The sequence below is a fragment of the Prionailurus bengalensis genome, chromosome C2 (assembly GCF_016509475.1).
Source record: "Prionailurus bengalensis isolate Pbe53 chromosome C2, Fcat_Pben_1.1_paternal_pri, whole genome shotgun sequence".
Classification (NCBI taxonomy): domain Eukaryota; kingdom Metazoa; phylum Chordata; class Mammalia; order Carnivora; family Felidae; genus Prionailurus; species Prionailurus bengalensis.
The window spans coordinates 48,325,518-48,346,447 of NC_057350.1; the positions used below are offsets into that span (position 1 = coordinate 48,325,518).

The following is a 20,930-nucleotide window of genomic DNA, read 5'->3' on the forward strand; positions in this document are numbered from 1 at the left end:
TTATAATTTCTTTCCTTATAAAAATAACATTATAGTGTCTATACGAAAAGTAAAATTTTTGGAGTGCTGCCTTAAGTGAGGTGCTAGCATTACAGCTTGAAATGTAATCCTATATATGCAGGCACTGAACGAGTAATTAGGAGTGTGCTGAGTATTAGGAAGATGAAATATAGAATGCTAAGGGCATATTCAGTGGGGGCGACCTAACTTGTCCTGGAGGTCAGAGATGACTTCCCTGGGCAAGTGACCCTTAGGCTGAGACTAGATAGGTAGATGTTTAGATGGTTGCAGGTGTGGAGGGCCAGAGGAGAGGTAGTGCAGGGGCTGCATCCATGAGGCCGGAAAGAATTCTTGTAGTTCCCTGTGCTACTGATTAGGTAGTCAGGATTTCAGAGCGAAGAGGAACTTTTGACATAATCTGCACAGGGAATTTTGGATGCACACTGGAGTCCTTGAGGGAGCTCTTAAAAATCCTGATGCGTATTTTTATATCTGACTATCAAATCTCTGAGAAGGGCACCCAGGCATCATTGTTTTTTTTAGAGCTTCTCAGTTGACTGCAATGTGCAGCCAAAGTAGAGAACTCTACTATTCTGGAGCTTGGTAGTTAAATGACTACCATTCTTTACTGCTTTCTGTGATGCACACTATACTAAATGCAGGTGTTTTGTGTGTTTTCTTATTTAAACTATGACTGCTAATGGGTAGGTATCTCTGATATACAAGTACAAAAACTGAGGCAAAGAAAGAGATTAAAGACTTACTCATGATTACACGTCTGGTGTATGTCTCTGAGTCAAGATTTGAACCTAAGTTTGGATGGCCACCTGTGTTTTAACTAATACAGTTTTCCACCCTGGTTGCTTATTAGAAACCACTGAATAACTTTTTCTTTAATAGCTCAAGATACCATTTTCAGATCATAAAATTTATCCTTTTAGTGTGTGTATAGCTCATTGTTTTTTAGTATAGTCACAGGATTGTGCAGCCATAACCACAAAATTTTTTAGAACATTTTCATCTCCAAGAAGGAATCCTGTACCCATTAGTAGTCAACTCTCCATTTTCCCCCAACACTGTCAGCCCTAAGCAACCACTTCCTGAGGCAATCTTTCTGTGTCTGTGAATTTACATGCATTGCATGGCTATATCACATTTTATTTACTCATTCAACAGTTGGACATTTGGATTATTTTCACATTTTGGTTATGAATAATGCTGCTATGAACATTTGTGTACAAGTTTTTGTGTAGACATGTATTTCATTTCTCTTGGGTATGTACCTAGAAGTGAAATTGCTGAGTTATATTGTGACTCTGTGTTTAACCTTTTGAGGAATTGCCAGCCTTTTCCATAAGTATATCATTTTACATTTCCACCAGTAGTGAATGAAGATCCCACTTTTTCCCCTGTCAACGTTAAAAAAAAAATTATTATAGCCAAACTAATGAGTGTGAAGTGATATCTCATTATGGTTTTGCTTTGCATTTCTGTGATAGTCAGTGATGTTTAGCATCTTTCATGTGCTTTCTGGCAGTGTGTGTATCTTCTTTGGGGAAATGTCTGTTTAGCCCAAGAACTTTTAAAACATGTGGGTCCTTGAAGTTTCAACTATAAGTGCACTAGGTAGAGCCTAGGCATATTTTTTAAAAACTCCCCAGGGTAGAGAACCTCTTTGCTACCTTGAAGCCACAGTGCTTCATATACATAAAACAGACCCAGAGATGCCAGGAATCAGGACTGTGGTCGTGGTAGAGCAAGACTGGAATTCATACATACGAATCATTCAGCTGCACTAGGTTTCTCAACTGCTTGTATTTTACCACTGCTCGGTGTAACAGAGCTAGTGATGGCAAGGGACATGATGCTCCAACTTTTTCTCTAGAGACTATGTTGGTAGTGGCAGTTAGTAATAGTAGGGGAGGGGGCTTTACCCTGAGTTGTATAGTACACTATCTTGTTAGGTTCCTCCAGGTACTGTTTCTATGAGTTCCACATGTAATACAGCACTCCAGGCAGGGTCAGCATTAATGCCTCTGGATAGAACACAGCCCGACAAAATGCTGCTAGAAGAATTCCATTGTAATGTATCTTCTCATTACAGATCCAGTGTAACATGGGTAGAATCCTGTCAAGTCAAGCACAGTGCCTTGCAGTGGAGAGTAGCTTTGCAGTACAGAGCTATTAAATGAATAGATGCTGTTGCAGTAGCTAACTCCCTGAGATGTCCTGCTAGGGACACATACTAGGCAATGGTTCCTACAATTTTATGTCCCTACTCTAAGGTTTCCATGTCTTGCCTTAACAGTCAATTGCCTTGCATTTATTAGAGTGGGGAAAGTATTCAGGTGAAGAAAGAGGTAATCTTGCCAGTATGAATCCAGTTCTGTCTCTGGGCTTCTGAATTAACAGCCTAGGGCCTTCTCTACAAAATTTCCCTGTTATCTACAATATAAAAAAAAAAAAAGTAGATAGAGAGTCATACCAAATCCTGGCATTGATCTCAGATCTTGTTTTTGCAGAAATTGTTTTTCATTGTTCCTACTTAAATAGCATTTGACAATATTCTTTATCAGTGCTTTTATGTTAAAACTGTGACATTCATTTCATTAGCTTTTTCACATGAAGCCTTTTGCTTCATTTCAATTTCTTTACAATTTGCTTTTTTGGAGACTGTGCTTCTACCAAAATACCGCTTGTTGAAATACTGAATTATATATAGAGAAGAGTCGTATGGCATAATAGTTTAATGCACAGTTTTTGTGTACAGCTCTTAGCTGACTTTTTAAACTATGTGACCTTGGGTGAGTTACTTGCCCACAGGTAAGCTTCAGTTTTCTCATCTGTAAAATGAGGAGAATAATAGTAACTGTTTCATAGGGTTGCTTGTCAAGATAAAATTAGATAACTTTGTAAAGTGCCTGTTACAGTGTCTGGCATGTGATATTTTCTCAGTAAATATTGACTTTTATTGACATCACCTGTCCTTGAGCTGTTTACATTTTTATTGATTCATTAGACACACGGGAAGAAGGCAAGAAGTAGTACACTTGTTTAATAAAGTGTTTTGTACCTCTTGGGATTCATTCTGAGCACTAGTACCCAGGCCACTTCAACTAAGGCTCTTGATCCAGTATTTTGTTACCTGTGGCCATTTCAGACTTTTACCTCTGCTAAAGGACATTCCTAATTGAGTATGTTAACTATGGAGCTAACCTAAAGCCTTCCTAGGTGTTTCCTTGTATTTGGAGGGGAAGAAGAGAGCTGGACTTTTTTTTTTTTTTTTTTTTTTTTAGACCTCTGTATTTCTCCTCTTGGGATGTAGAACTTGTCAAAATAACCTAAATGGTCCTGCTCTTTCCAGTGGTCCCTGTAGTTCTTTCTTTTGAGTGCTGCCTGGGTTGAGCTGGAGAGAATCTCCTTAGAGTTGGCTGTAGACCTGCTGTTTCTACAAACTTTCTGTCAAATCAGGGATATTAGGTGTTAGCAAGAGATTTCTGGCTGATGTATCAGGTAGGCTTGCTGTGAATGCTGTGGTGTTCAGGCATTTTGGGGGGTGGGGAGAAGGAGGTGGGTGTTGCAGGAGGACTAGTTACTGATATGATCATTTCTGATCCATTAATGCAAAAACCTTGCTTCTCTTGTCTTTTAGGGATTGTTCTCTGAAGGGAAGACCATTTCATCTTTTCCGATTACTCATCCAATACCATGAGCCTGAGCTTTGTTCTTTTCTTGATACAAAGAAAATTACTCCAGACTCCTATGCACTCAACTGGGTAATAAAGTGAAAGTAGGAACACTTAATGAAAAATAGCTTTCTATAAAACTATAGTTAGGTTTATTTTCCCCCAAGGAAGAGAAAGAAAAGTACTAAATTATAGACCGTTACTACTTAAACCAAAGGAGTAAAATTATTGGTACTTCCAAAATAGGTTTTTTAGTTCTTGACCATGTTAGTTCAGATTATTTAAAATGAAGTTTAGCCTTTTGTTTTACATGTATCTCATATTGCATAGATAGTACATTCATATGTAATATTTGTGAGATATATGTATGCAATATGTGCTAATATGGGCGTGTAATATATGTAAATATGTGGTATGTATCAGTTCACTTTAAAACTTTGTGTGATTAAATTGTTGATGGTGTGTATAAGAATTGATATCCAAACATGAGGAAAACGACTTAAGATTATATTGATCATTAAGAAATGATCAATATAAAGAAATACAAAGTACATCTCAGTGCTCTGTTATTCTATATATTTTTAATGGGAAGTTTTATTATTCTGGGTCAGTGGTTCTCAGACCCTTTGGTGTCAGGACTTTTTATACCCCATGTTTATTGAGGATCTCTAGTTTATACAGATTATGATGGTTAGAAATTAAAACTTAAGAAATTTAAATATTCATTTAGAAGTAGTGATAAATCCATTACATGTTAACATTAATAGCCTATTTTTCTAATGCAAAATAACTGTATTTTCCAAAATAAAATTAGAATAGTGACATTGTTTTATATTTTTGCAAATCTCAATATTCGGCTGGATCACAAATAGGTAGATTCTCATACCTGCTTCTTTATTCAGTCTGTGATGGTACCACAATTCATGTAGCCTTTGGAAAAGTATTGTTCACTTGTGAGAGAACGAGTATGAAAAAGGCAATTAAAGTTCACGTGTTATTATGAAAATAGTTTGACCTCGTGGACTCCCCTGTAAAAAATACTCTTGGGGACGTCTAGGGCTCCTCAGATTACACTTTGAGAACTGCTCTTCTCAATTAACTTGAAGATCTTTCTAAAACAGTGATTGAGTCCTAGAAGAATATATATTCAGAAATTAAACATACTCTTTGATCATGTCTTAACCTAGCTTTCTTCAGAAAGGATTCCTTTCTTCCACTTATTAACTGTGTGATTTAAAACACTTAGCCTCTGGGGCGCCTGGGTGGCGCAGTTGGTTAAGCGTCCGACTTCAGCCAGGTCACGATCTCGCGGTCCATGAGTTCGAGCCCCGCGTCGGGCTCTGGGCTGATGGCTCAGAGCCTGGAGCCTGTTTCCGATTCTGTGTCTCCCTCTCTCTCTGCCCCTCCCCCATTCATGCTCTGTCTCTCTCTGTCCCAAAAATAAATAAACATTGAGAAAAAAAATTTAAAAAAAATAATAAAAAAATAAAACAGCCTCTGAGCTTCCATTTCTTTATCTGTAAAATGGGAATAATAATAATACCTACCTCAGAGGGGATGAGATGAGTAAACAATCAGGAAAAGGTACTTAAGAGAATCCTAACTGGTTTCAACTGTCATATTAAATCTCAGACTGCAGCAGCCTACTCTTTAGTGTTAGCCACAGGCTTATCACTTTGAGTTGAAATCATAAAACACCTATAAAATTGTAGTTTCACTGAGATTCATATATTGCCATTCATACTTATTTGTATTCAAGTAAAAAACTAAGCATTCTGATGCCTTATAGAGGTCTCTGCTGTCACATCACGCCTCAGAAATGCTCTTTCTGTTGCCACAACTCTGAATTAGTCCTCAGTTCCAGTAGTAGATTTTACCATGTACTAAAACAACTGGTTTCTCTTCAGTCAATGCCCCAACTAGTTCTTGCTATTAGTATCATGTCTATGGAATGGAGTCTTTTTTTTTTTTTTTTTAATCATGAGATGAAACCATTAAAGCTAGTTCTTAAACCCTGAGGGACCTACAACTGTGAGCAATGCAATGATAGCTGTAGTTTGGCTATGTGACTTTAATGATGGCCATATATTGCATGTAGGCATATATTGCAGTTCTATTTGTATTTACATCTTTGGGATTTGTAATAGTAACCTTTTTTTCTTTCAAAGTTTACTTATTTTTGAGAGAGAGAATGAGTGGGGAAGGGGCCGGTGGGGGGGGTGGCGAGGACAGAGGATCTGAAGCAGGCTCTGTGCTGACAGCAGAGACCCCGATGGGGGACTTGAACTCACAAACTGCAAGACCATAACCTGAACCAAAGTCGGACACTTAACCGACTGACTGAGCCACCTAAGTGCCCTTGGTATTTGTAATAGTAATCTTATTTGTAATAGTAATTTTTAAAACAACAAAAAAACATTAGTAACATTTTATACTTAAAAGCTTTGTGGTGAAGTGTAATGGCAGTTAGCTTGGGCTGTGGAATCTCAGGTCATTTTTCTAGTGTAAATACTGCCACTCACTATCTCTTTGAGCTTGGGAAGGTTGTTTAACACCAGTTTATTTCCTCACATGTAAAATGGGGAGAAAAATGTCAACGTTGAAGGACTGTTGTGAGACTATTTTAAATAAGAGATAAAGGATATGTGACAGTAGTTTAGTACTGGTACAAAATATGCACCAATGTATATGTTCCCATTAGCCATTAAAAATGTTTTCAATTTAAACCCCTAAATGGAATTGTTTCTGTAGCTAATGAAAATTGAATAAACAGATCACTGAGTTTATGCAGTTTAAAACACAGGCTCTAGAGAAACTTATTAAACAGCTCTTTTATTTAAGAGAGAAGACCACAGAGCTCCTGAAACACAGGGATATAAATGTCTCATGTATTTCAGATGATGGACATGTAAGCTTTGGCAGCAAGTCACCTTGCTTGTCATTGAAAGTTGACTCTGTGTTCTTAACTAACCATGTTTGATCCTTACAGTTACCTTGTAGGTGAAGAACCATAATAATTATGCTGGGTACCCTTATAGTTGTAGTTATGCCAGTTATTATGTTGTGGCATATATGTATTAGTGACTTTAGACACTCTAGGTTAATTATCTCTCCACAACAATGGTAGAAGAACGGTAGCAGTATTCTCCCCTCCCCGCCTTTTTAAGTAGAAATGGGAGTTTTAGAGGTTAAGTAATATGCCCTAAGTCACACAGCTACTAAGTGGTGTCATTATGCCTTGAATCTACATATTCTGCCTTTGCATTACATACATTAAAATTAAGCTACACATTAAGTATCAGGTGCAGATAATTGGATATAATGTTACACATTTGTTTTCATACTTTTAAAAGAACAGGTCATTTCCAGTGGTTTATGTCTCATTTCATTTCCTGATTACAGCTCGGAAGCCTTTTTGCATGTTACTGTTCCATTGAAGTCACTCAGGCAATATGGGATGGATATCTACAACAAGCAGATCCATTTTTTATTTATTTCTTAATGTTAATAATCCTTGTTAATGCAAAGTAAGTATCAAGTTGCTTAGATTTTTTTTGCCTTTCTAGTCTCAGGATGTTCTGTTAATATTTAACTCAAATTCATTTGTTTCTCTTTTACAGAGAAGTTATTTTAGCACAGGAGTCTGATAGCAAAGAAGAAGTTATCCGTAAGTAACTTACTGTAGAGAAAATATTTCACGTGACTTAATTTTCTAAAACTCAGTTTTCTCATCTGTATATTTCAGAGATTAGTCTACAGAACTCTGAGGTTTCATTCAACTCATATACACTCTGTAGGTACAGACCTTAAGGCCTATTTTCCCTTGATTTTGCCATCCTCATTCATTTCTTCCATGTTTTTTTCAGTCTTTCAGTTCCTTTTCATATACTGTTTCTTACGTTTCATTGTTCATACCAGATGCCCTCCTCTTTCTCACCTCTTCCTTCTTAATTTACCTTTGAATACTCAGCTTTCATAATTACTTTCATTGTGGAAATTTGGTACTTTTTTTGGGTTTTTGCCATTCTAGCCCCCACACAGATTTAGTTATTACTTCCTCTTTGTACTGCCACTTTGTATTATTTGTATTATAATGTTTATCCCATAACATTATAGTGGTTAATTTTCACATTTCTCACACAAGACAGAATTCCTTAAGTCAGGAATTATTTCTTAGTCACTTTTTGTTTCCAGGGGCCCTGGCACTTAACATGTGTTTGTTAAATAAATCAGTGCTGCAATCAAGGCTAATGAATATGATTTGATTGCCTGAAACGATGTTTCACTAACAGCAGAATTGCATTAATAGTGTCAGCTCCTTTGGGAAACTCCAGTGCTCCTCAAGCAGCTTTAAAGGCTTCACTGTTGACATTCCATTTATGTAGTTTTTATTATGTTGAAGATATTCTAGCTTTGCTACATAAATAATGTTCATGATTGTATTTTCCAGAATTTTTAAAAATGTTCTCATATCTGTAATTGTTTTTCAGAGTTCTTAGAAAATACTCCATCCAGTTTGAATCTAGAAGATATAGAAGACCTTTTCTCTCTGGCTCAGTATTATTGCAGTAAAACACCAGCTTCATTTAGGAAGGTATAAGACAAATTACCAGCTTCAGTATTTCACATTTTGTACATTGTTTTATTGTTCATGTTGTGTCCACTTCAGTTAAAATACTCTAGATTGTCATTCTTTTTTTTTTTTTTTTAATATTTATTTTGAGAGAGAGAGAGAGAGCATGCATGAGCAGGGAAGGGCAGAGAGAGAGAGGGAGAGAGAGAATCCCAAGCTGGCTCGGTTCTGTCAGTGTGGAGCCCTAGGTGGGGCTCGATCTCATGAACCTTGAAATCATGACCTGAGCCGAAATCAAGAGTTGGGCACCTAACTGACTAGGCCACCTAGGTGCCCCTCTTTTCTGTCATCTGTGTTGCAGTTTTATGTCATTTTTCACTATAAATACTTGCCCAGTGGAGGGACAGATTGAAAAGAGAGCATACACATATGCTAGGAACCATTTCACCTCACTCTGATTATTAATTATTTCTGATCATGAGAAAATGGAGAGATTTCTTATGCTAGTGCTTTCTTGACTTTAAATATTACAGAAATCTGATGGAGGATGTATAATTATGTCTCCTTTATCTGGAGTTCAGCTTTGCACAATTTTAATGATGCAGAGTTGTGACCAAAAGGTCCTTTAGTCACATAGAGACTTAGAACCTTTCTCAGGCCAGACAAATGCTTTCAAATGAAAGGACACCAGATTAGAAACACAAGTGGTGTGAGTCCTAGAAAGTAAAACTCCAAGAAGCAAAAGCTAATAGTGGAGGAGGCACAGAATTACCATTTATAAAATAAGCAGATTTGTCTATGACCTCAGGTGCCCATGAGAGCAGTATTGTCTTTTATTTATTTGTTTTTAGGCATTCTATAATAATAATTGCTAGTTGGTGGCCATGTCGCTGAAATAGCAAGATGAGGTTAAATTATGTTCAGTATAATATGTGTCAAAAGGCAGAAAAGAAAAATCTTTTAAGAACATTTCCCCTGAAACTAATTAATTAAAAAAGAGATTTGTTTCTAGGGACTAATTTCAGCTATTTTAATAATTGCCTTATGTAGACCACCTCAGCTCCTAACAAAGTGGGACAAGTCAGATGATGGGGTAGTGGCTTATGATGCTGGATGAAAAAGAAGTTTTACTCTTTTCAGTCTTGTAAGAGGAACAGCTTTTATTCTTCAGACCTAGTAAATAATCTGCACTAGCAGTTGCTAATTAAACCAGGCTGTAGATCAGTATATTGCATAATTTATGCCTTATTTTTGTTTTTATTATGTTAAAATATGAAAAGTTGTAACCGTTTAAAAATTTAATATTTTTAGATAGTTTATAGGTGATATTAAATAGTTTAGTAGTATATAGGTGATATTGTAGGAAACAACTACGTAGAATGTTTTAGTTTTTCATCGCCTTTTATTTTGTATGAACTCTGACAAGGACTTTTTCTATATAGCCTTTTTGTAGCCATTAGCCTATAAGATTTGAGATGATACAATATTAAATTTTAAAAATCACATGACTCAAGGGTATTATATAATTATTTTCTTTTCATCATGGTTTATTAAGAATATTTTTTGAAAGAAAGATTGATTTTGTTTTTTCTTCATAATGTTTTAAAAATTTCTCTACAAACAGGATAATCACCATCTATTTGGTAGTAGTTTGTTGGGAATTAAGGATGACGATGCAGACCTGAGTCAGGCTCTTTGTCTGGCCATCTCGGTGTCAGAGATCCTTCAAGCAAATCAGCTTCAAGGGGTAAATAAAGAAAACCCACAGTTTGTTGGAGGAATGTCCCTTTTAAATGCAAAAACCAACATTTCCTCCCTGTTTGTTGTGAGTGATTAATGTGCTTAATCTTCTGTCCACGTGTTCATTTTTTAAAGTTTTTACTTGAGAGAGAGAGAGAGAGAGAGAGAGAGAGAGAGAGAGAGAGAGAGAGAGAGGGTGTGCGCATTACTTGGTAGTAGGGGCAGAAGGAAGAGAGATTCAAGCAGGCTCCACGCTCAGCACGGAGCCCAACATGGGGCTCAATCCATGACCCTGGGATCATGACTTGAGCTGGAATCGAGAGTCAGATACTCAACTGACTGAGCCATCCAGGTGCTCCCACATGCTTATTTTAAAACTGCCAGCTTGTGTGTGATTTTAATTGTCAATAATGAATTATTCTTGACAACTGTTTTCGTAAATTGCCAAATCTTTTGCTTTTAGCAAAGCAACAGAATATTGTATAAAGTACTTAAAAGGGTGAATTTAGCATTTATTAGTTAAATTCTGGGTAATTATACAGCTAATTGAATTACATGGTCTAATGCCATAAAGCATCTGACAAAGAATTGAGGATATACCATAATTTTCTGTCTCCTATCTTCATAAAAATCTAATGAGCCGGTTTTTTTCAATATGTTTATTACTAGTAGTGCAACAGTTAACCATGAGTGTGTATTTGGAAGGTGGGGTGTATTTCAAAGATGGAGGAAAGAAGAACAGCCATGGGAAGACAGGTGTTTTACAATAGATCTTTTGAAAACAAACATTTCACATGTTTTTCTTATTAGAACTAGTATTAAAAACAAATGAAAACCTGTAATCCAGTTTAAAGATCCTCATGTGAACTTCCTCAGTTCAAACTGGCATTCCAGAACCTCCTCTCACCCCCAAAAGATGTTCTTGTATGAATTTAATTGTTGGCAACTTTGTAAACTTATTTGCAGAAATAGGAATTATATCTATATCTGTGTTTATAACTATATAGTTTTAAAATATACATTTAACATACACATTAAAATTTTAAATTCCAGTATAGTTTTATAGCTCAAAATGACATTCTCCTGCTACATATTTTAAGACTTTCTAGTCAGGAACGGTATATACAAAGTGTTCAAAACAAATATAGTTATTTAAAGATCTTGAGGTTATTTTCCTGTATCTCTGCTAATTGGGTCCTCCTAATTCTGTGAGATCCATTTTTTTAATAAACCTATTCCCTCTTCTTTGCTTAATTGTAATACTATATTGTGTCAAATGTAACCCTCATGGCAAATTGCAGTATGTCACATGTTGTTTTCTCTTAGGAAGGAGTCCGGTTCTTTGTGGTGGATTGCCGTCCTGCAGAACAGTATAATGCCGGGCATTTGTCAACTGCTTTCCACTTAGATTCAGATCTGGTTAGTATAAATGCTAGTTAAAATTTTTTAATAAAGTAAGAGAATAAATAGGTTTTTCTTCCTTAGCTCAGAAATAAATATACATGTACTAGATTGGGGACATTTTCTTTCTGCTTAAGGAGGGAGTCTCTGCCCTTATAACAAAAGTGTTCTCAGGTTTCCTTTTCACCCAGGACACTCTTTTGGTATGATGAGGGTAGATGCAAACACTGTTAGGTATGGCTTACTATTGCTTACCATTGTTATGTCAGTAAATTCTAAACTTCTTACTGTGAATTGTCTGATGTAGCACTTAGCATAGTGCCTTGCATCTAGTAAGTACTCTATAAATATAAGCTCTTTCTATAACTGGGTAATTATTCTAGAAATTTTTACTATAAGCCTTTTTTTCCATCATGAGTACTTAAGCATAAACTAATATTTAATAAGGATAGTATGTGGCATACAGGTGCTCACTTGTTAAAATTTTTATACAAGGGTCACTTTACTTACAGGAGAAGATGAAGTAAATAATTAAATATTGTCAGAAATACTTAGAGCAGTTGGTAGAAGTAGGACTGACATCATTTAAACCATTCTGGTTGTAAGAGCCTCAGAGATTAGGGAAGACAGAAAGAGGAGTAAGCCCTTTTGCTAACTATGCAGTCTGCCTTTTATCCAGCTCATCTGAAAAAGGTGATGCTAAGGCCTGAAAAGGCATGGAGGGGAATTTAGGTGGTATTGAGAGGAAACTTAGGGAATATAGAGGTAGAACAACTCAGAGAGTTTTGGGTGCATTAAGGAAGGTAATCCAAGCTTGTTTGCATACTGAAAGTGAACCTGAGCCTTTCTCATCCTTGGTTTGCCTAGGAGGGCCTAGTTTTTCTTTTATGCTTATTTAAGAATTTGCTCAAGTGATTCATGAAAACTTGATTGTTTTCTTCAGAAAACTCAAAGAATGTCTCCAGAGCTAACTATTATCAGCTTGTTTAAGCTTCCAGACCTTTAGTATATATTTATATATTTCTTGCTTCCTTTTTCTTTTTACTTCATTTTTCAGTTAACAGTTCACTTATTTTTTCACCAAACTGTTTCTTAGAGATCTTTCCATTCAGTACATTCTTTTTTTAATATCCCCGCTTTATTTATTTATTTATTTTTAAGTAAGCTCCAACGTGGGGCTTGAATTCCTGACCCCAAGATCAAGAGTTGCATGCTCTACTGACTGAACCAGCCAATTGCTCCTAAGTGCATTCTTTTTAATGACTGTATAGTGGACCATGGTACAGGTATACCATAATTTATTGCCCAATTGATGTACATTTGGGTTATTTTCAGTTTTCTTGTAATGAACAATGCTGCAGTTAGATCCTTATACATGTTTTGTGAACTTGTACAAATACTTCTATAAAATAGACTACTAAAAGTAGAACTGTTGGTTTGAGGGTTGAGTATATAAAACATTACTAGAAATGCTTTATCACCCTTTAAGGAGACTGACCCAGCTTACACTTTATAACTAAGTGAGAATGTTTCAACATCCCATTTTATAGCACATTTTATTTTACAGTGAGAATGTTTACAACATTAAGTAAGAATGTTTCATCATTGCATTATAGTACATTTTATTTTACAGTAATGATGGGTGAAAAACCATCATTGAGGTTAGTAATTACAAGGTGGTAATTACTAGTAATGTTGAGCGTCTTTTTGCAAGTACACTGTTTACCTTTGTTTTGTTTTTTGTTTTTACAAATTGCTTTTCTGTGGTTTGTCGGTTTTTCTCTCGGATTTTCACTGTATTTTTTTTGTTTATTTATTTTTGAGAGAGAGAGAGCGGGAGGAGCAGAGAGAGGGGGACAGAGGATCCAAAGTGGGCTCTGCACTGACAGCAGAGAGCCCAATGTGGGGCTGAAACCCATGAACTATGAGATCATGACCCAAACCGAAGTCAGACACCTAACTGACAAGTCGCTCAGGAGCAGCGTCACTGTGCTTTTTATGTAGCCCTGTTGTAACATTGTAACAAATTTTTGAAGTTATTGGCATATCTGTTTCCTTGAAGGAAAGAAATTAACTTTTTTTGTCCTTTTAACTCATGTACCTAGAGTAGTGCTAATAAATAAATTGGCTTCTACTATTTCTGACTGCCTTCTAAGAAGTATATTGTTTGCCATATAAGTGGAAACTAAAAAATATACCTTGTTTCAATGTATTGTTTTTAGCTATGGACCCTTTCACTCAGTGTTAAACTTTTCTTGTCATGATACCTAATGACACCATAGCTTGTTTAAGAAACAAACCAGATTTTTTTCTTAGCATATTTTCTTTGCATGTTTCATCTTTCTCTGAATCTTCAACTTTTGTTCTGATGTATTATAGGTACATTTATATGCATTTATTTTCTCTTATCCCAGGGATTTTATTTACAAGAGCCTTTTTCCCTTTGTTTTTTTTTTTTAATTTTATTTTTTATTTTTTAAAATTTACATCCAAATTAGTTAGCATATAGTGAAGCAATGATTTCAGGAGTAGATTCCTTAATGCCCCTTACCCATTTAGCCCATCCCGCCTCCCACAACCCCTCTAGCAACCCTCAGTTCTCCATATTTATGAGTCTCTTCTGTTTTGTCCCCCTCCCTGTTTTTATATTCTTTTTGTTTCCCTTCCCTTATGTTCATCTGTTTTGTCTCTTAAAGTCCTCATATGAGTGAATTCATATGATTTTTGTCTTTCTCTGACTAATTTCACTTAGCATAATTACCTCCAGTTCCATCCACATAGTTGCAAATGGCAAGATTTCATTCTTTTTGATTGCCTAGTAATACTCCATTGTGTGTGTGTGTGTGTGTGTGTATATATATATACATATACACACACACACACACACACACCACATCTTTATCCATTCACCCGTCGATGGACATTTGGGCTCTTTCCATACTTTGGCTATTGTTGATGGTGCTGCTATAAACATGGGGGTGCATGTGTCCCTTTGAAACAGCACACCTGTATCCTGTGGATAAATGACTAGTAGTGACATTGCTGGGTTGTAGGGTAGTTCTATTTTTAGTTTTTTCAGGAACCTCCATACTGTTTCCCAGAGTGGGGGCACCAGCTTGCATTCCTACCAGCATTGCCAAAGAGATCCTCTTTCTTCGCATCCTCGCCAACATCTTTTGTTGCCTGAGTTGTTAATGTTAGCCATTCGGACAGGTGTGAGGTGGTATCTCATTGTGGTTTTGATTTGTATTTCCCTGATGATGAGTGATGTTGAGCATTTTTTCATGTGTCGATTGGCCATCTGGATGTCTTCTTTGGAGAAGTGTCTATTCATGTCTTTTGTCCATTTCTTCACTGGATTCTTTGTTTTCTGGGTGTTGAGTTTGATAAGTTCTTTATAGATTTTGGATACTAACCGTTTATCTGATATGTCATTTGCAAATATCTTCTCCCATTCTGTTGGTTGCCTTTTAGTTTTGCTGATTGTTTCCAAGCCTTTTTTTCCTTTGTTTTCATGGTAGCTATGTAAATATTTTCTGTCTGGAAGAATATTTTAAATTTGGAAATGTATGTGAAACACAAGTTTACCACATTTTTAGTTTTTAAAAATTGTCTAGATGCTCCAGAATCCATCTGAGTTTGCACAGTCAGTAAAATCTTTGCTGGAAGCACAGAAGCAGTCCATCAAATCCGGCTCCATTGCTGGTGGGGAGCACCTCTGTTTTATGGGCAGTGGTAGAGAGGAAGAAGACATGTACATGAACATGGTCCTGGCACACTTTTTACAGGTATGTTGACAGATTATTTCAGTTTTGCTTGGTTATTGCTATCATCTTTAGGAAGTTCTCATAGGTTAATTTGTACTGTTATCTATATTGTCAAATTTATATGAAGTTTTTCTTTACACCTTACAGGTTTTCTGTCTTGCCAAGAAAGGACTTCTTGAGATTTTTCTTAGTTTCTATGATTTACTTTTTATGCTTAAGTGTTGAATCGTCTGGAATTTATTTTTGTGTAATAAGTGAGGTAGGAATAAAAAAAAAAATCTTTTCCCAGATAGTTAACCAGTTGTGGTATCACTTTGAAATAGCACCTTAAAAAAATTTTTTTAACGTTTATTTTTGAGAGAGAGAGAGACAGACAGAGACAGAGACAGAACACAAGTGGGGGAGGGGCAGAGAGAGAGGGAGACACAGAATCCAAAGCAGGCTCCAGGCTCTGAGCTGTCAGCACAGAGCCCGACATGGGGCTCGAACTCATGAACCATGCAATCATGATCTGAGCCGAAATTGGATGCTTAACTGACTGAGCCACTCACCCAGGCGCCCCGAAATACCACCTTTTTAATTCCTCAGTGCATCAGGATCTATTTCTGGATTATTCTATTGGGTTGCTGTTTATGTCTGTTCATTCCCTAGTACTTTTTACAGTAACTGCATAATTCAGTTTAATATATTTACTTTGAAATAGAATAAATATACATGTATATTTATTCATTATACTTGGCCATCTTTCCTTTTTGTGTTTGAATGTTGTCTAATTTGTATCAGTGATTTTATGCAGCCTGTTCCTCTATCTTCTCTACAAAACCTCTCTCAGTGATGGCTCTTTCTTCATAAAAATAATTGTTAGGTATTCTTTGGTATTTTATACATTAAAGTCTTCATTTTATATGACCCTGACTTACGGAATTAGCAAGACCATAGGCATGGTGTTGCACTAGTTACTAAATTTGGATCCATTTCTGTTCATGTTGTACTTTACTGGGAATCTGCTTTGAGAAAGTAAGTCTAAAGGAAAGAATCCTTAAAAGACAAAACACGAGAAGGAACAAGGTATATGGGGGAAGGGTTGTAAGATAATTTTATACCTTATTAAAGGAGAGATTTTAGAAACTTACACAAAATAACAAAAATAGGGTCTCAGACTCATTTTACTTACAAATTAATTGGCCTGTTTTAAAAATGCTCTGGTGTAAACTATAGATTGTGAACATTAACATATCACATGGCAAGAATTTGAAATATTGTGAACTTATTTTTTATAACTCAAGTTCTTGATGTGGTTTTAGAAAGTTTTCCCCCAACTTTTATCATGGAAATTTTCAAACAAAATCAAGAGTACATAGAGTTGAACCATATAAACTCTTTATAAAGACATAAAACCACATTGTCGTTATACTTTATTATAAAAAAACCTACCTATTGTTCAAGTTTCTCTGATTTTCCCAGGATCCAAAACAAGACATTCTGCTTGGTTGACATCCTTTAAATCTCTTTAATGTATAGGTTCCCTTTCCTAATTTTTTTTCCTTGCAGATATTTGTTGGAAAAACTGGTTACGTTATCTTATAGTGGGTCCCCCACATACTAGATTTTGCTAACTGCATTCACATGGTGGTGTTTATCAGGTTCTGTCCCTGGTATTTCCTCTAAGTTGGTAATTAGATCTAGAGACTTGATCAGATTACTTTTTTGGGAGGGGGGGTGGACAGGAAGTCCTGGGTGGTGTGAACTTTGGTCAGGAGGTATGTACTGCCCATATCTTTCTTTTTTGTCTCTTTCTCTGTCAGTGCACATTAGATCCATTAATTTTTATAGTAGTTTGTACAATGGTAACAATCTATTATTTTTTATTCATAATTAGCTAGAATAATTGTTTTTATATTTCCTTTTTATAAAAGATACAACATATTTTGAAATCTTTTAAAAATCACTCTAATTATATCTAAAAATACAATTAACTGATTTTAGTTTGACTTGTTATTATATTATTGGAACTATAATACAGATAAAATCACAGTCTTGATAGGAGCCATGAAGTTGTCTCCTTCTTTCCACCAAGCGCCAGACCTTACAGTATACAAGGTAAATGTATGTATCTCTCTATACCAGCATCCCAGATGTCAAAGAAAACAAAAAGTCCAGAAACTTAATATGTAACTATGTGTAACATGTGTCAGTGTTTATAGGGCTATAGAGGTTTTGATTAAATTGCATTTTGGAATAATTTAAATTCTATTTTTGCTACAGAAAAACAAAGAATATGTAAGCATTGCCAGTGGAGGCTTTATGGGTAAGGATTTAATTTATTTGTTGCTTTGCTTCCATTTCTCAGAGGAAATTATATCACCAGAGCTGATTGGGAGTGACCAGATTAGTTAGTGGATAAACTCTCTCTTCAGACATTCTGTATGTTCAGAAAAGGGAAAGCCAGCAGGACATATAGATAACAGATAAACATAATAGACAATTGAAATGAGCAAATATTTAATGGAAGACTAATTCAGTAGATATGTTTAATGAGCTTGTATTTGTAAAAAGTATTTTTGTAAAGAGGCATGAAAAACTGTCTACATGATTTGTCTTTGTGGAGAAGGTGCAATAGATAGGACTGGGAAATGGGTAAGAGGAATACTTTTCATACTCTTTGCTTGTTTCATTGTTATTTTGTTTTTGAAATACTTGAAAGTATTAGCTGCTAAAAAAATATTGGCTGAATGGAATAAAACAAATAAGCTGATGTTTTCAAATCTTCAGACCAATATCTGACAATCCAGGATGGTAAAATAACAGAAAATCTCTGCAAGCAAGTATTTGAGAATTTATGAAGGATTAGGTCAGGATAAAAAGATTTAAAAAGAGCCTGTCTTTTTTGCAAATTGTATTTTTTAAGGGTACAAACTTGTGACTAAAAGATGAGTAAGTCCTAGAGTACTGTAAGTGTAGTGAACGTAGACAACAGTATTATCATAACCAAACTTGCAAAGAGACTAAATCTTAATTATTCCCACCATGAAGAAATGGTAATTATGTGATCTGATAGAGGTACTAACTGTTGCTGAAATGGAAATTATATTACAGTATGTAAATCAACATGTTAAACACCTTAAGTTTACATAGTGTTATAGGTCAAATATATTTCAATCAAGAAATAAAGAGCCTTTAATAATAAAATCAAATTAAAATTTGTTGAGTAATAGAATTGAGTTTGAATCATGAGAGTCTCATAAGGATTAAGTTCTGACCTAATATAATCTTCTTGTTTTATAACTTAGAATTTTTACAGATTAGGATCTTTTTCCTCTTTGTCGATATTAACAAGGATTATGATGATTTCCTGTATATCATGGCCTGATAACTCACAATCTTTGGGGCTCATACCCAGAGTGATCTACAAATGGGGTTGTTTTAATAGTGTTAAGCAAGTATTGGCCTTTAGGCCCAGTGTTTATTAGGAATTTTGACAGTGATACAGAACTTGGTTATTAAACTTACTATCAAAAGTGTCTGAAAAGCAGTCTTTTATGGTATAGTCTAGGTTCCAGAAGCTTTTTTCTAATTATGAATTATTTCTTTTCCAAGAATAACCTCTCTTTTCATAGCAGTTAATGCCTTCTTTATTATGGGAAAGATTAATTGATATCTCTTTATGGTAAAACAAAAGCCACCATAGGTTTTAATTTTTTATATCATAAAAATGTTGCTGAGATTATCTCTTAATACTTCCAGAGAGGAAAGCATCAAATTTATATACAGTTATTGTCAATTAAGAAAAACTGTAGTTGTACAGAGGGCTTTAGAAGGAGAAGAAGGCGGCTTTCTGTAGCTTAGAGTCCTTCATTACTGAAGTGCAGAAAAAAATACCTGTAATTACGTCTTTGTATCCTCTTTCATTCAGCCATGACATGTTTATTATATTCTCTGGTAACGAATCTTTCCAAAGGGGGTTGATATGTGAGTTGTTTTTTTCCCCTTCTTGTTTATTTTAAGCACTGCAACAGCACCTGGCGGATATTAATGTGGATGGACCAGAAAATGGATATGGCCATTGGATTGCTAGTACCTCAGGCTCAAGGAGCAGTATCAATTCTTCTGTTGATGTAAGTGTATGTGTAGAATGTGTCACCATATTTGGATAAATGCCCAGATAATGTGACTAACTATTAAGCTCTCACTGTAACAGAAATGGAATCAAAATATTTCAAACACATATAGTGAGGAGTCTTGTTATTGCATGGTTAATGTTATATGGAACAGGCACAGCTAAACTAGCCAGGAGTTCTGGAGGTCCACTTGCTGAATTCAAATTTCTCCCTGTCCAGCTGCAGTTCGGTGTCATCTAGTGACAGTTTTCTGCCCCAGCTTAAATGTCAATGGAGATAATACTGAGTCCTGTGACTAGCTGGGACTCTCAAGTGATCTCATTCTAGGAATCTCCCAATTAATATGAGCCAGAAGAATACTGAGGCTTACAGTCACATCTCCTGCAGACCATGTCTATACCCCTCCCTACCAGAAATGTACATGATCATAACTTCAGTCCATGCATATTTGAGAATGGGCCAGGCAGAAGACAGGAACTGATTGCCAATCCCATTATATTTGATTTTTAGTTAAAGAGATGTATGTTACTGCAAGGTTTTGCTGTAGTTGGTAAATTCACTTTTCTGTGCTGCTTTGGAAATAATTGGGCAATAAGTCTTTTGTGCTTTTTCAAGAATATTTTATGTCAGTTGAATTAAATGTCATCAAATCATTTTCTTAACAAGTAAGGGTCCACATCTACCTAATGATCATTCTTTAAAACAGAAATAGGGGGCGCCTGGGTGGCGCAGTCGGTTAAGCGTCCGACTTCAGCCAGGTCACGATCTCGTGGTCTGTGAGTTCGAGCCCCGCGTCAGGCTCTGGGCTGATGGCTCAGAGCCTGGAGCCTGTTTCTGATTCTGTGTCCCCCTCTCTCTCTGCCCCTCCCCCGTTCATGCTCTGTCTCTCTCTGTCCCAAAAATAAATTTTAAAAAGTTGAAAAAAAAATTAAAAAGAAAAAACAGAAATAGAAGGAAACTATAGTACAGGTCATTGTTATTACTAGCTTAGGTTTACCGGTCTGGCTTAATGGTATTCAGGTTTTATCTCCACAACCTAACTTTTGTCATGATCATCAGTAAGACCTTTTCAGCTCTGGTTTCTCTATCTGTACAACAGAGATGATAATAACAGAACTTTGTTCACAGTGATGTGAGGATTAAATGTGCAAGTATATGTATAGTATTGTACCTGTCACATATTTAATAGCAGTTGTTATAAAATTGTAATTCATTAGATGATTACAGTTTATCTTCAGCCACATAAGTCAAAGCATATTGTCAAATTATCAGCACATAAGGCTTCTCTAAGAAGTAGGTTTTCAATTTAATCTTCTTGGTATCTAAGAGCTCTTCATGTGAGATCACTATTTAATAAACATTTGCATATTTTTATTTTGAATAGCTAGTATTCCACTGTAATATATTATAATTTATTCAATTCCCTGTTGTTGAATATTTTCATTGCCTTTATTTGTCTTTTTTGTGTTATAAACATTATCTTTTTCTGATTAATTTTTGTAGTTATATATGTACATATGCCATGATTATTTGGCCCCAGAAGTACAATAACTTGATCAAAAGATTACATATCAGGATTCTTGAATTCTGCATTATTATCAAATGGCCCTTAAAAACAACATTCTTCTAATTTATAATGCCACCC

At 35.6% G+C, this 20,930-nt stretch overlaps 1 protein-coding gene across 2 annotated transcripts in view; it reads left to right on the top strand.

Moving 5' to 3' along the window:
* The window catches only part of TBC1D23 (TBC1 domain family member 23), a 59,645-nt gene that overhangs the window by 24,868 nt on the left and 13,847 nt on the right, over nt 1–20,930 (top strand). For both annotated transcript variants that reach the window (XM_043593959.1, XM_043593960.1), the window contains exons 5-13: nt 3,653–3,776; nt 7,089–7,213; nt 7,307–7,353; nt 8,177–8,280; nt 9,884–10,006; nt 11,326–11,418; nt 15,018–15,188; nt 17,433–17,475; nt 19,173–19,282. In XM_043593959.1, the coding sequence (XP_043449894.1) occupies nt 3,653–3,776; nt 7,089–7,213; nt 7,307–7,353; nt 8,177–8,280; nt 9,884–10,006; nt 11,326–11,418; nt 15,018–15,188; nt 17,433–17,475; nt 19,173–19,282 (940 nt within the window). The remainder of the gene's footprint in view (nt 1–3,652; nt 3,777–7,088; nt 7,214–7,306; nt 7,354–8,176; nt 8,281–9,883; nt 10,007–11,325; nt 11,419–15,017; nt 15,189–17,432; nt 17,476–19,172; nt 19,283–20,930) is intronic.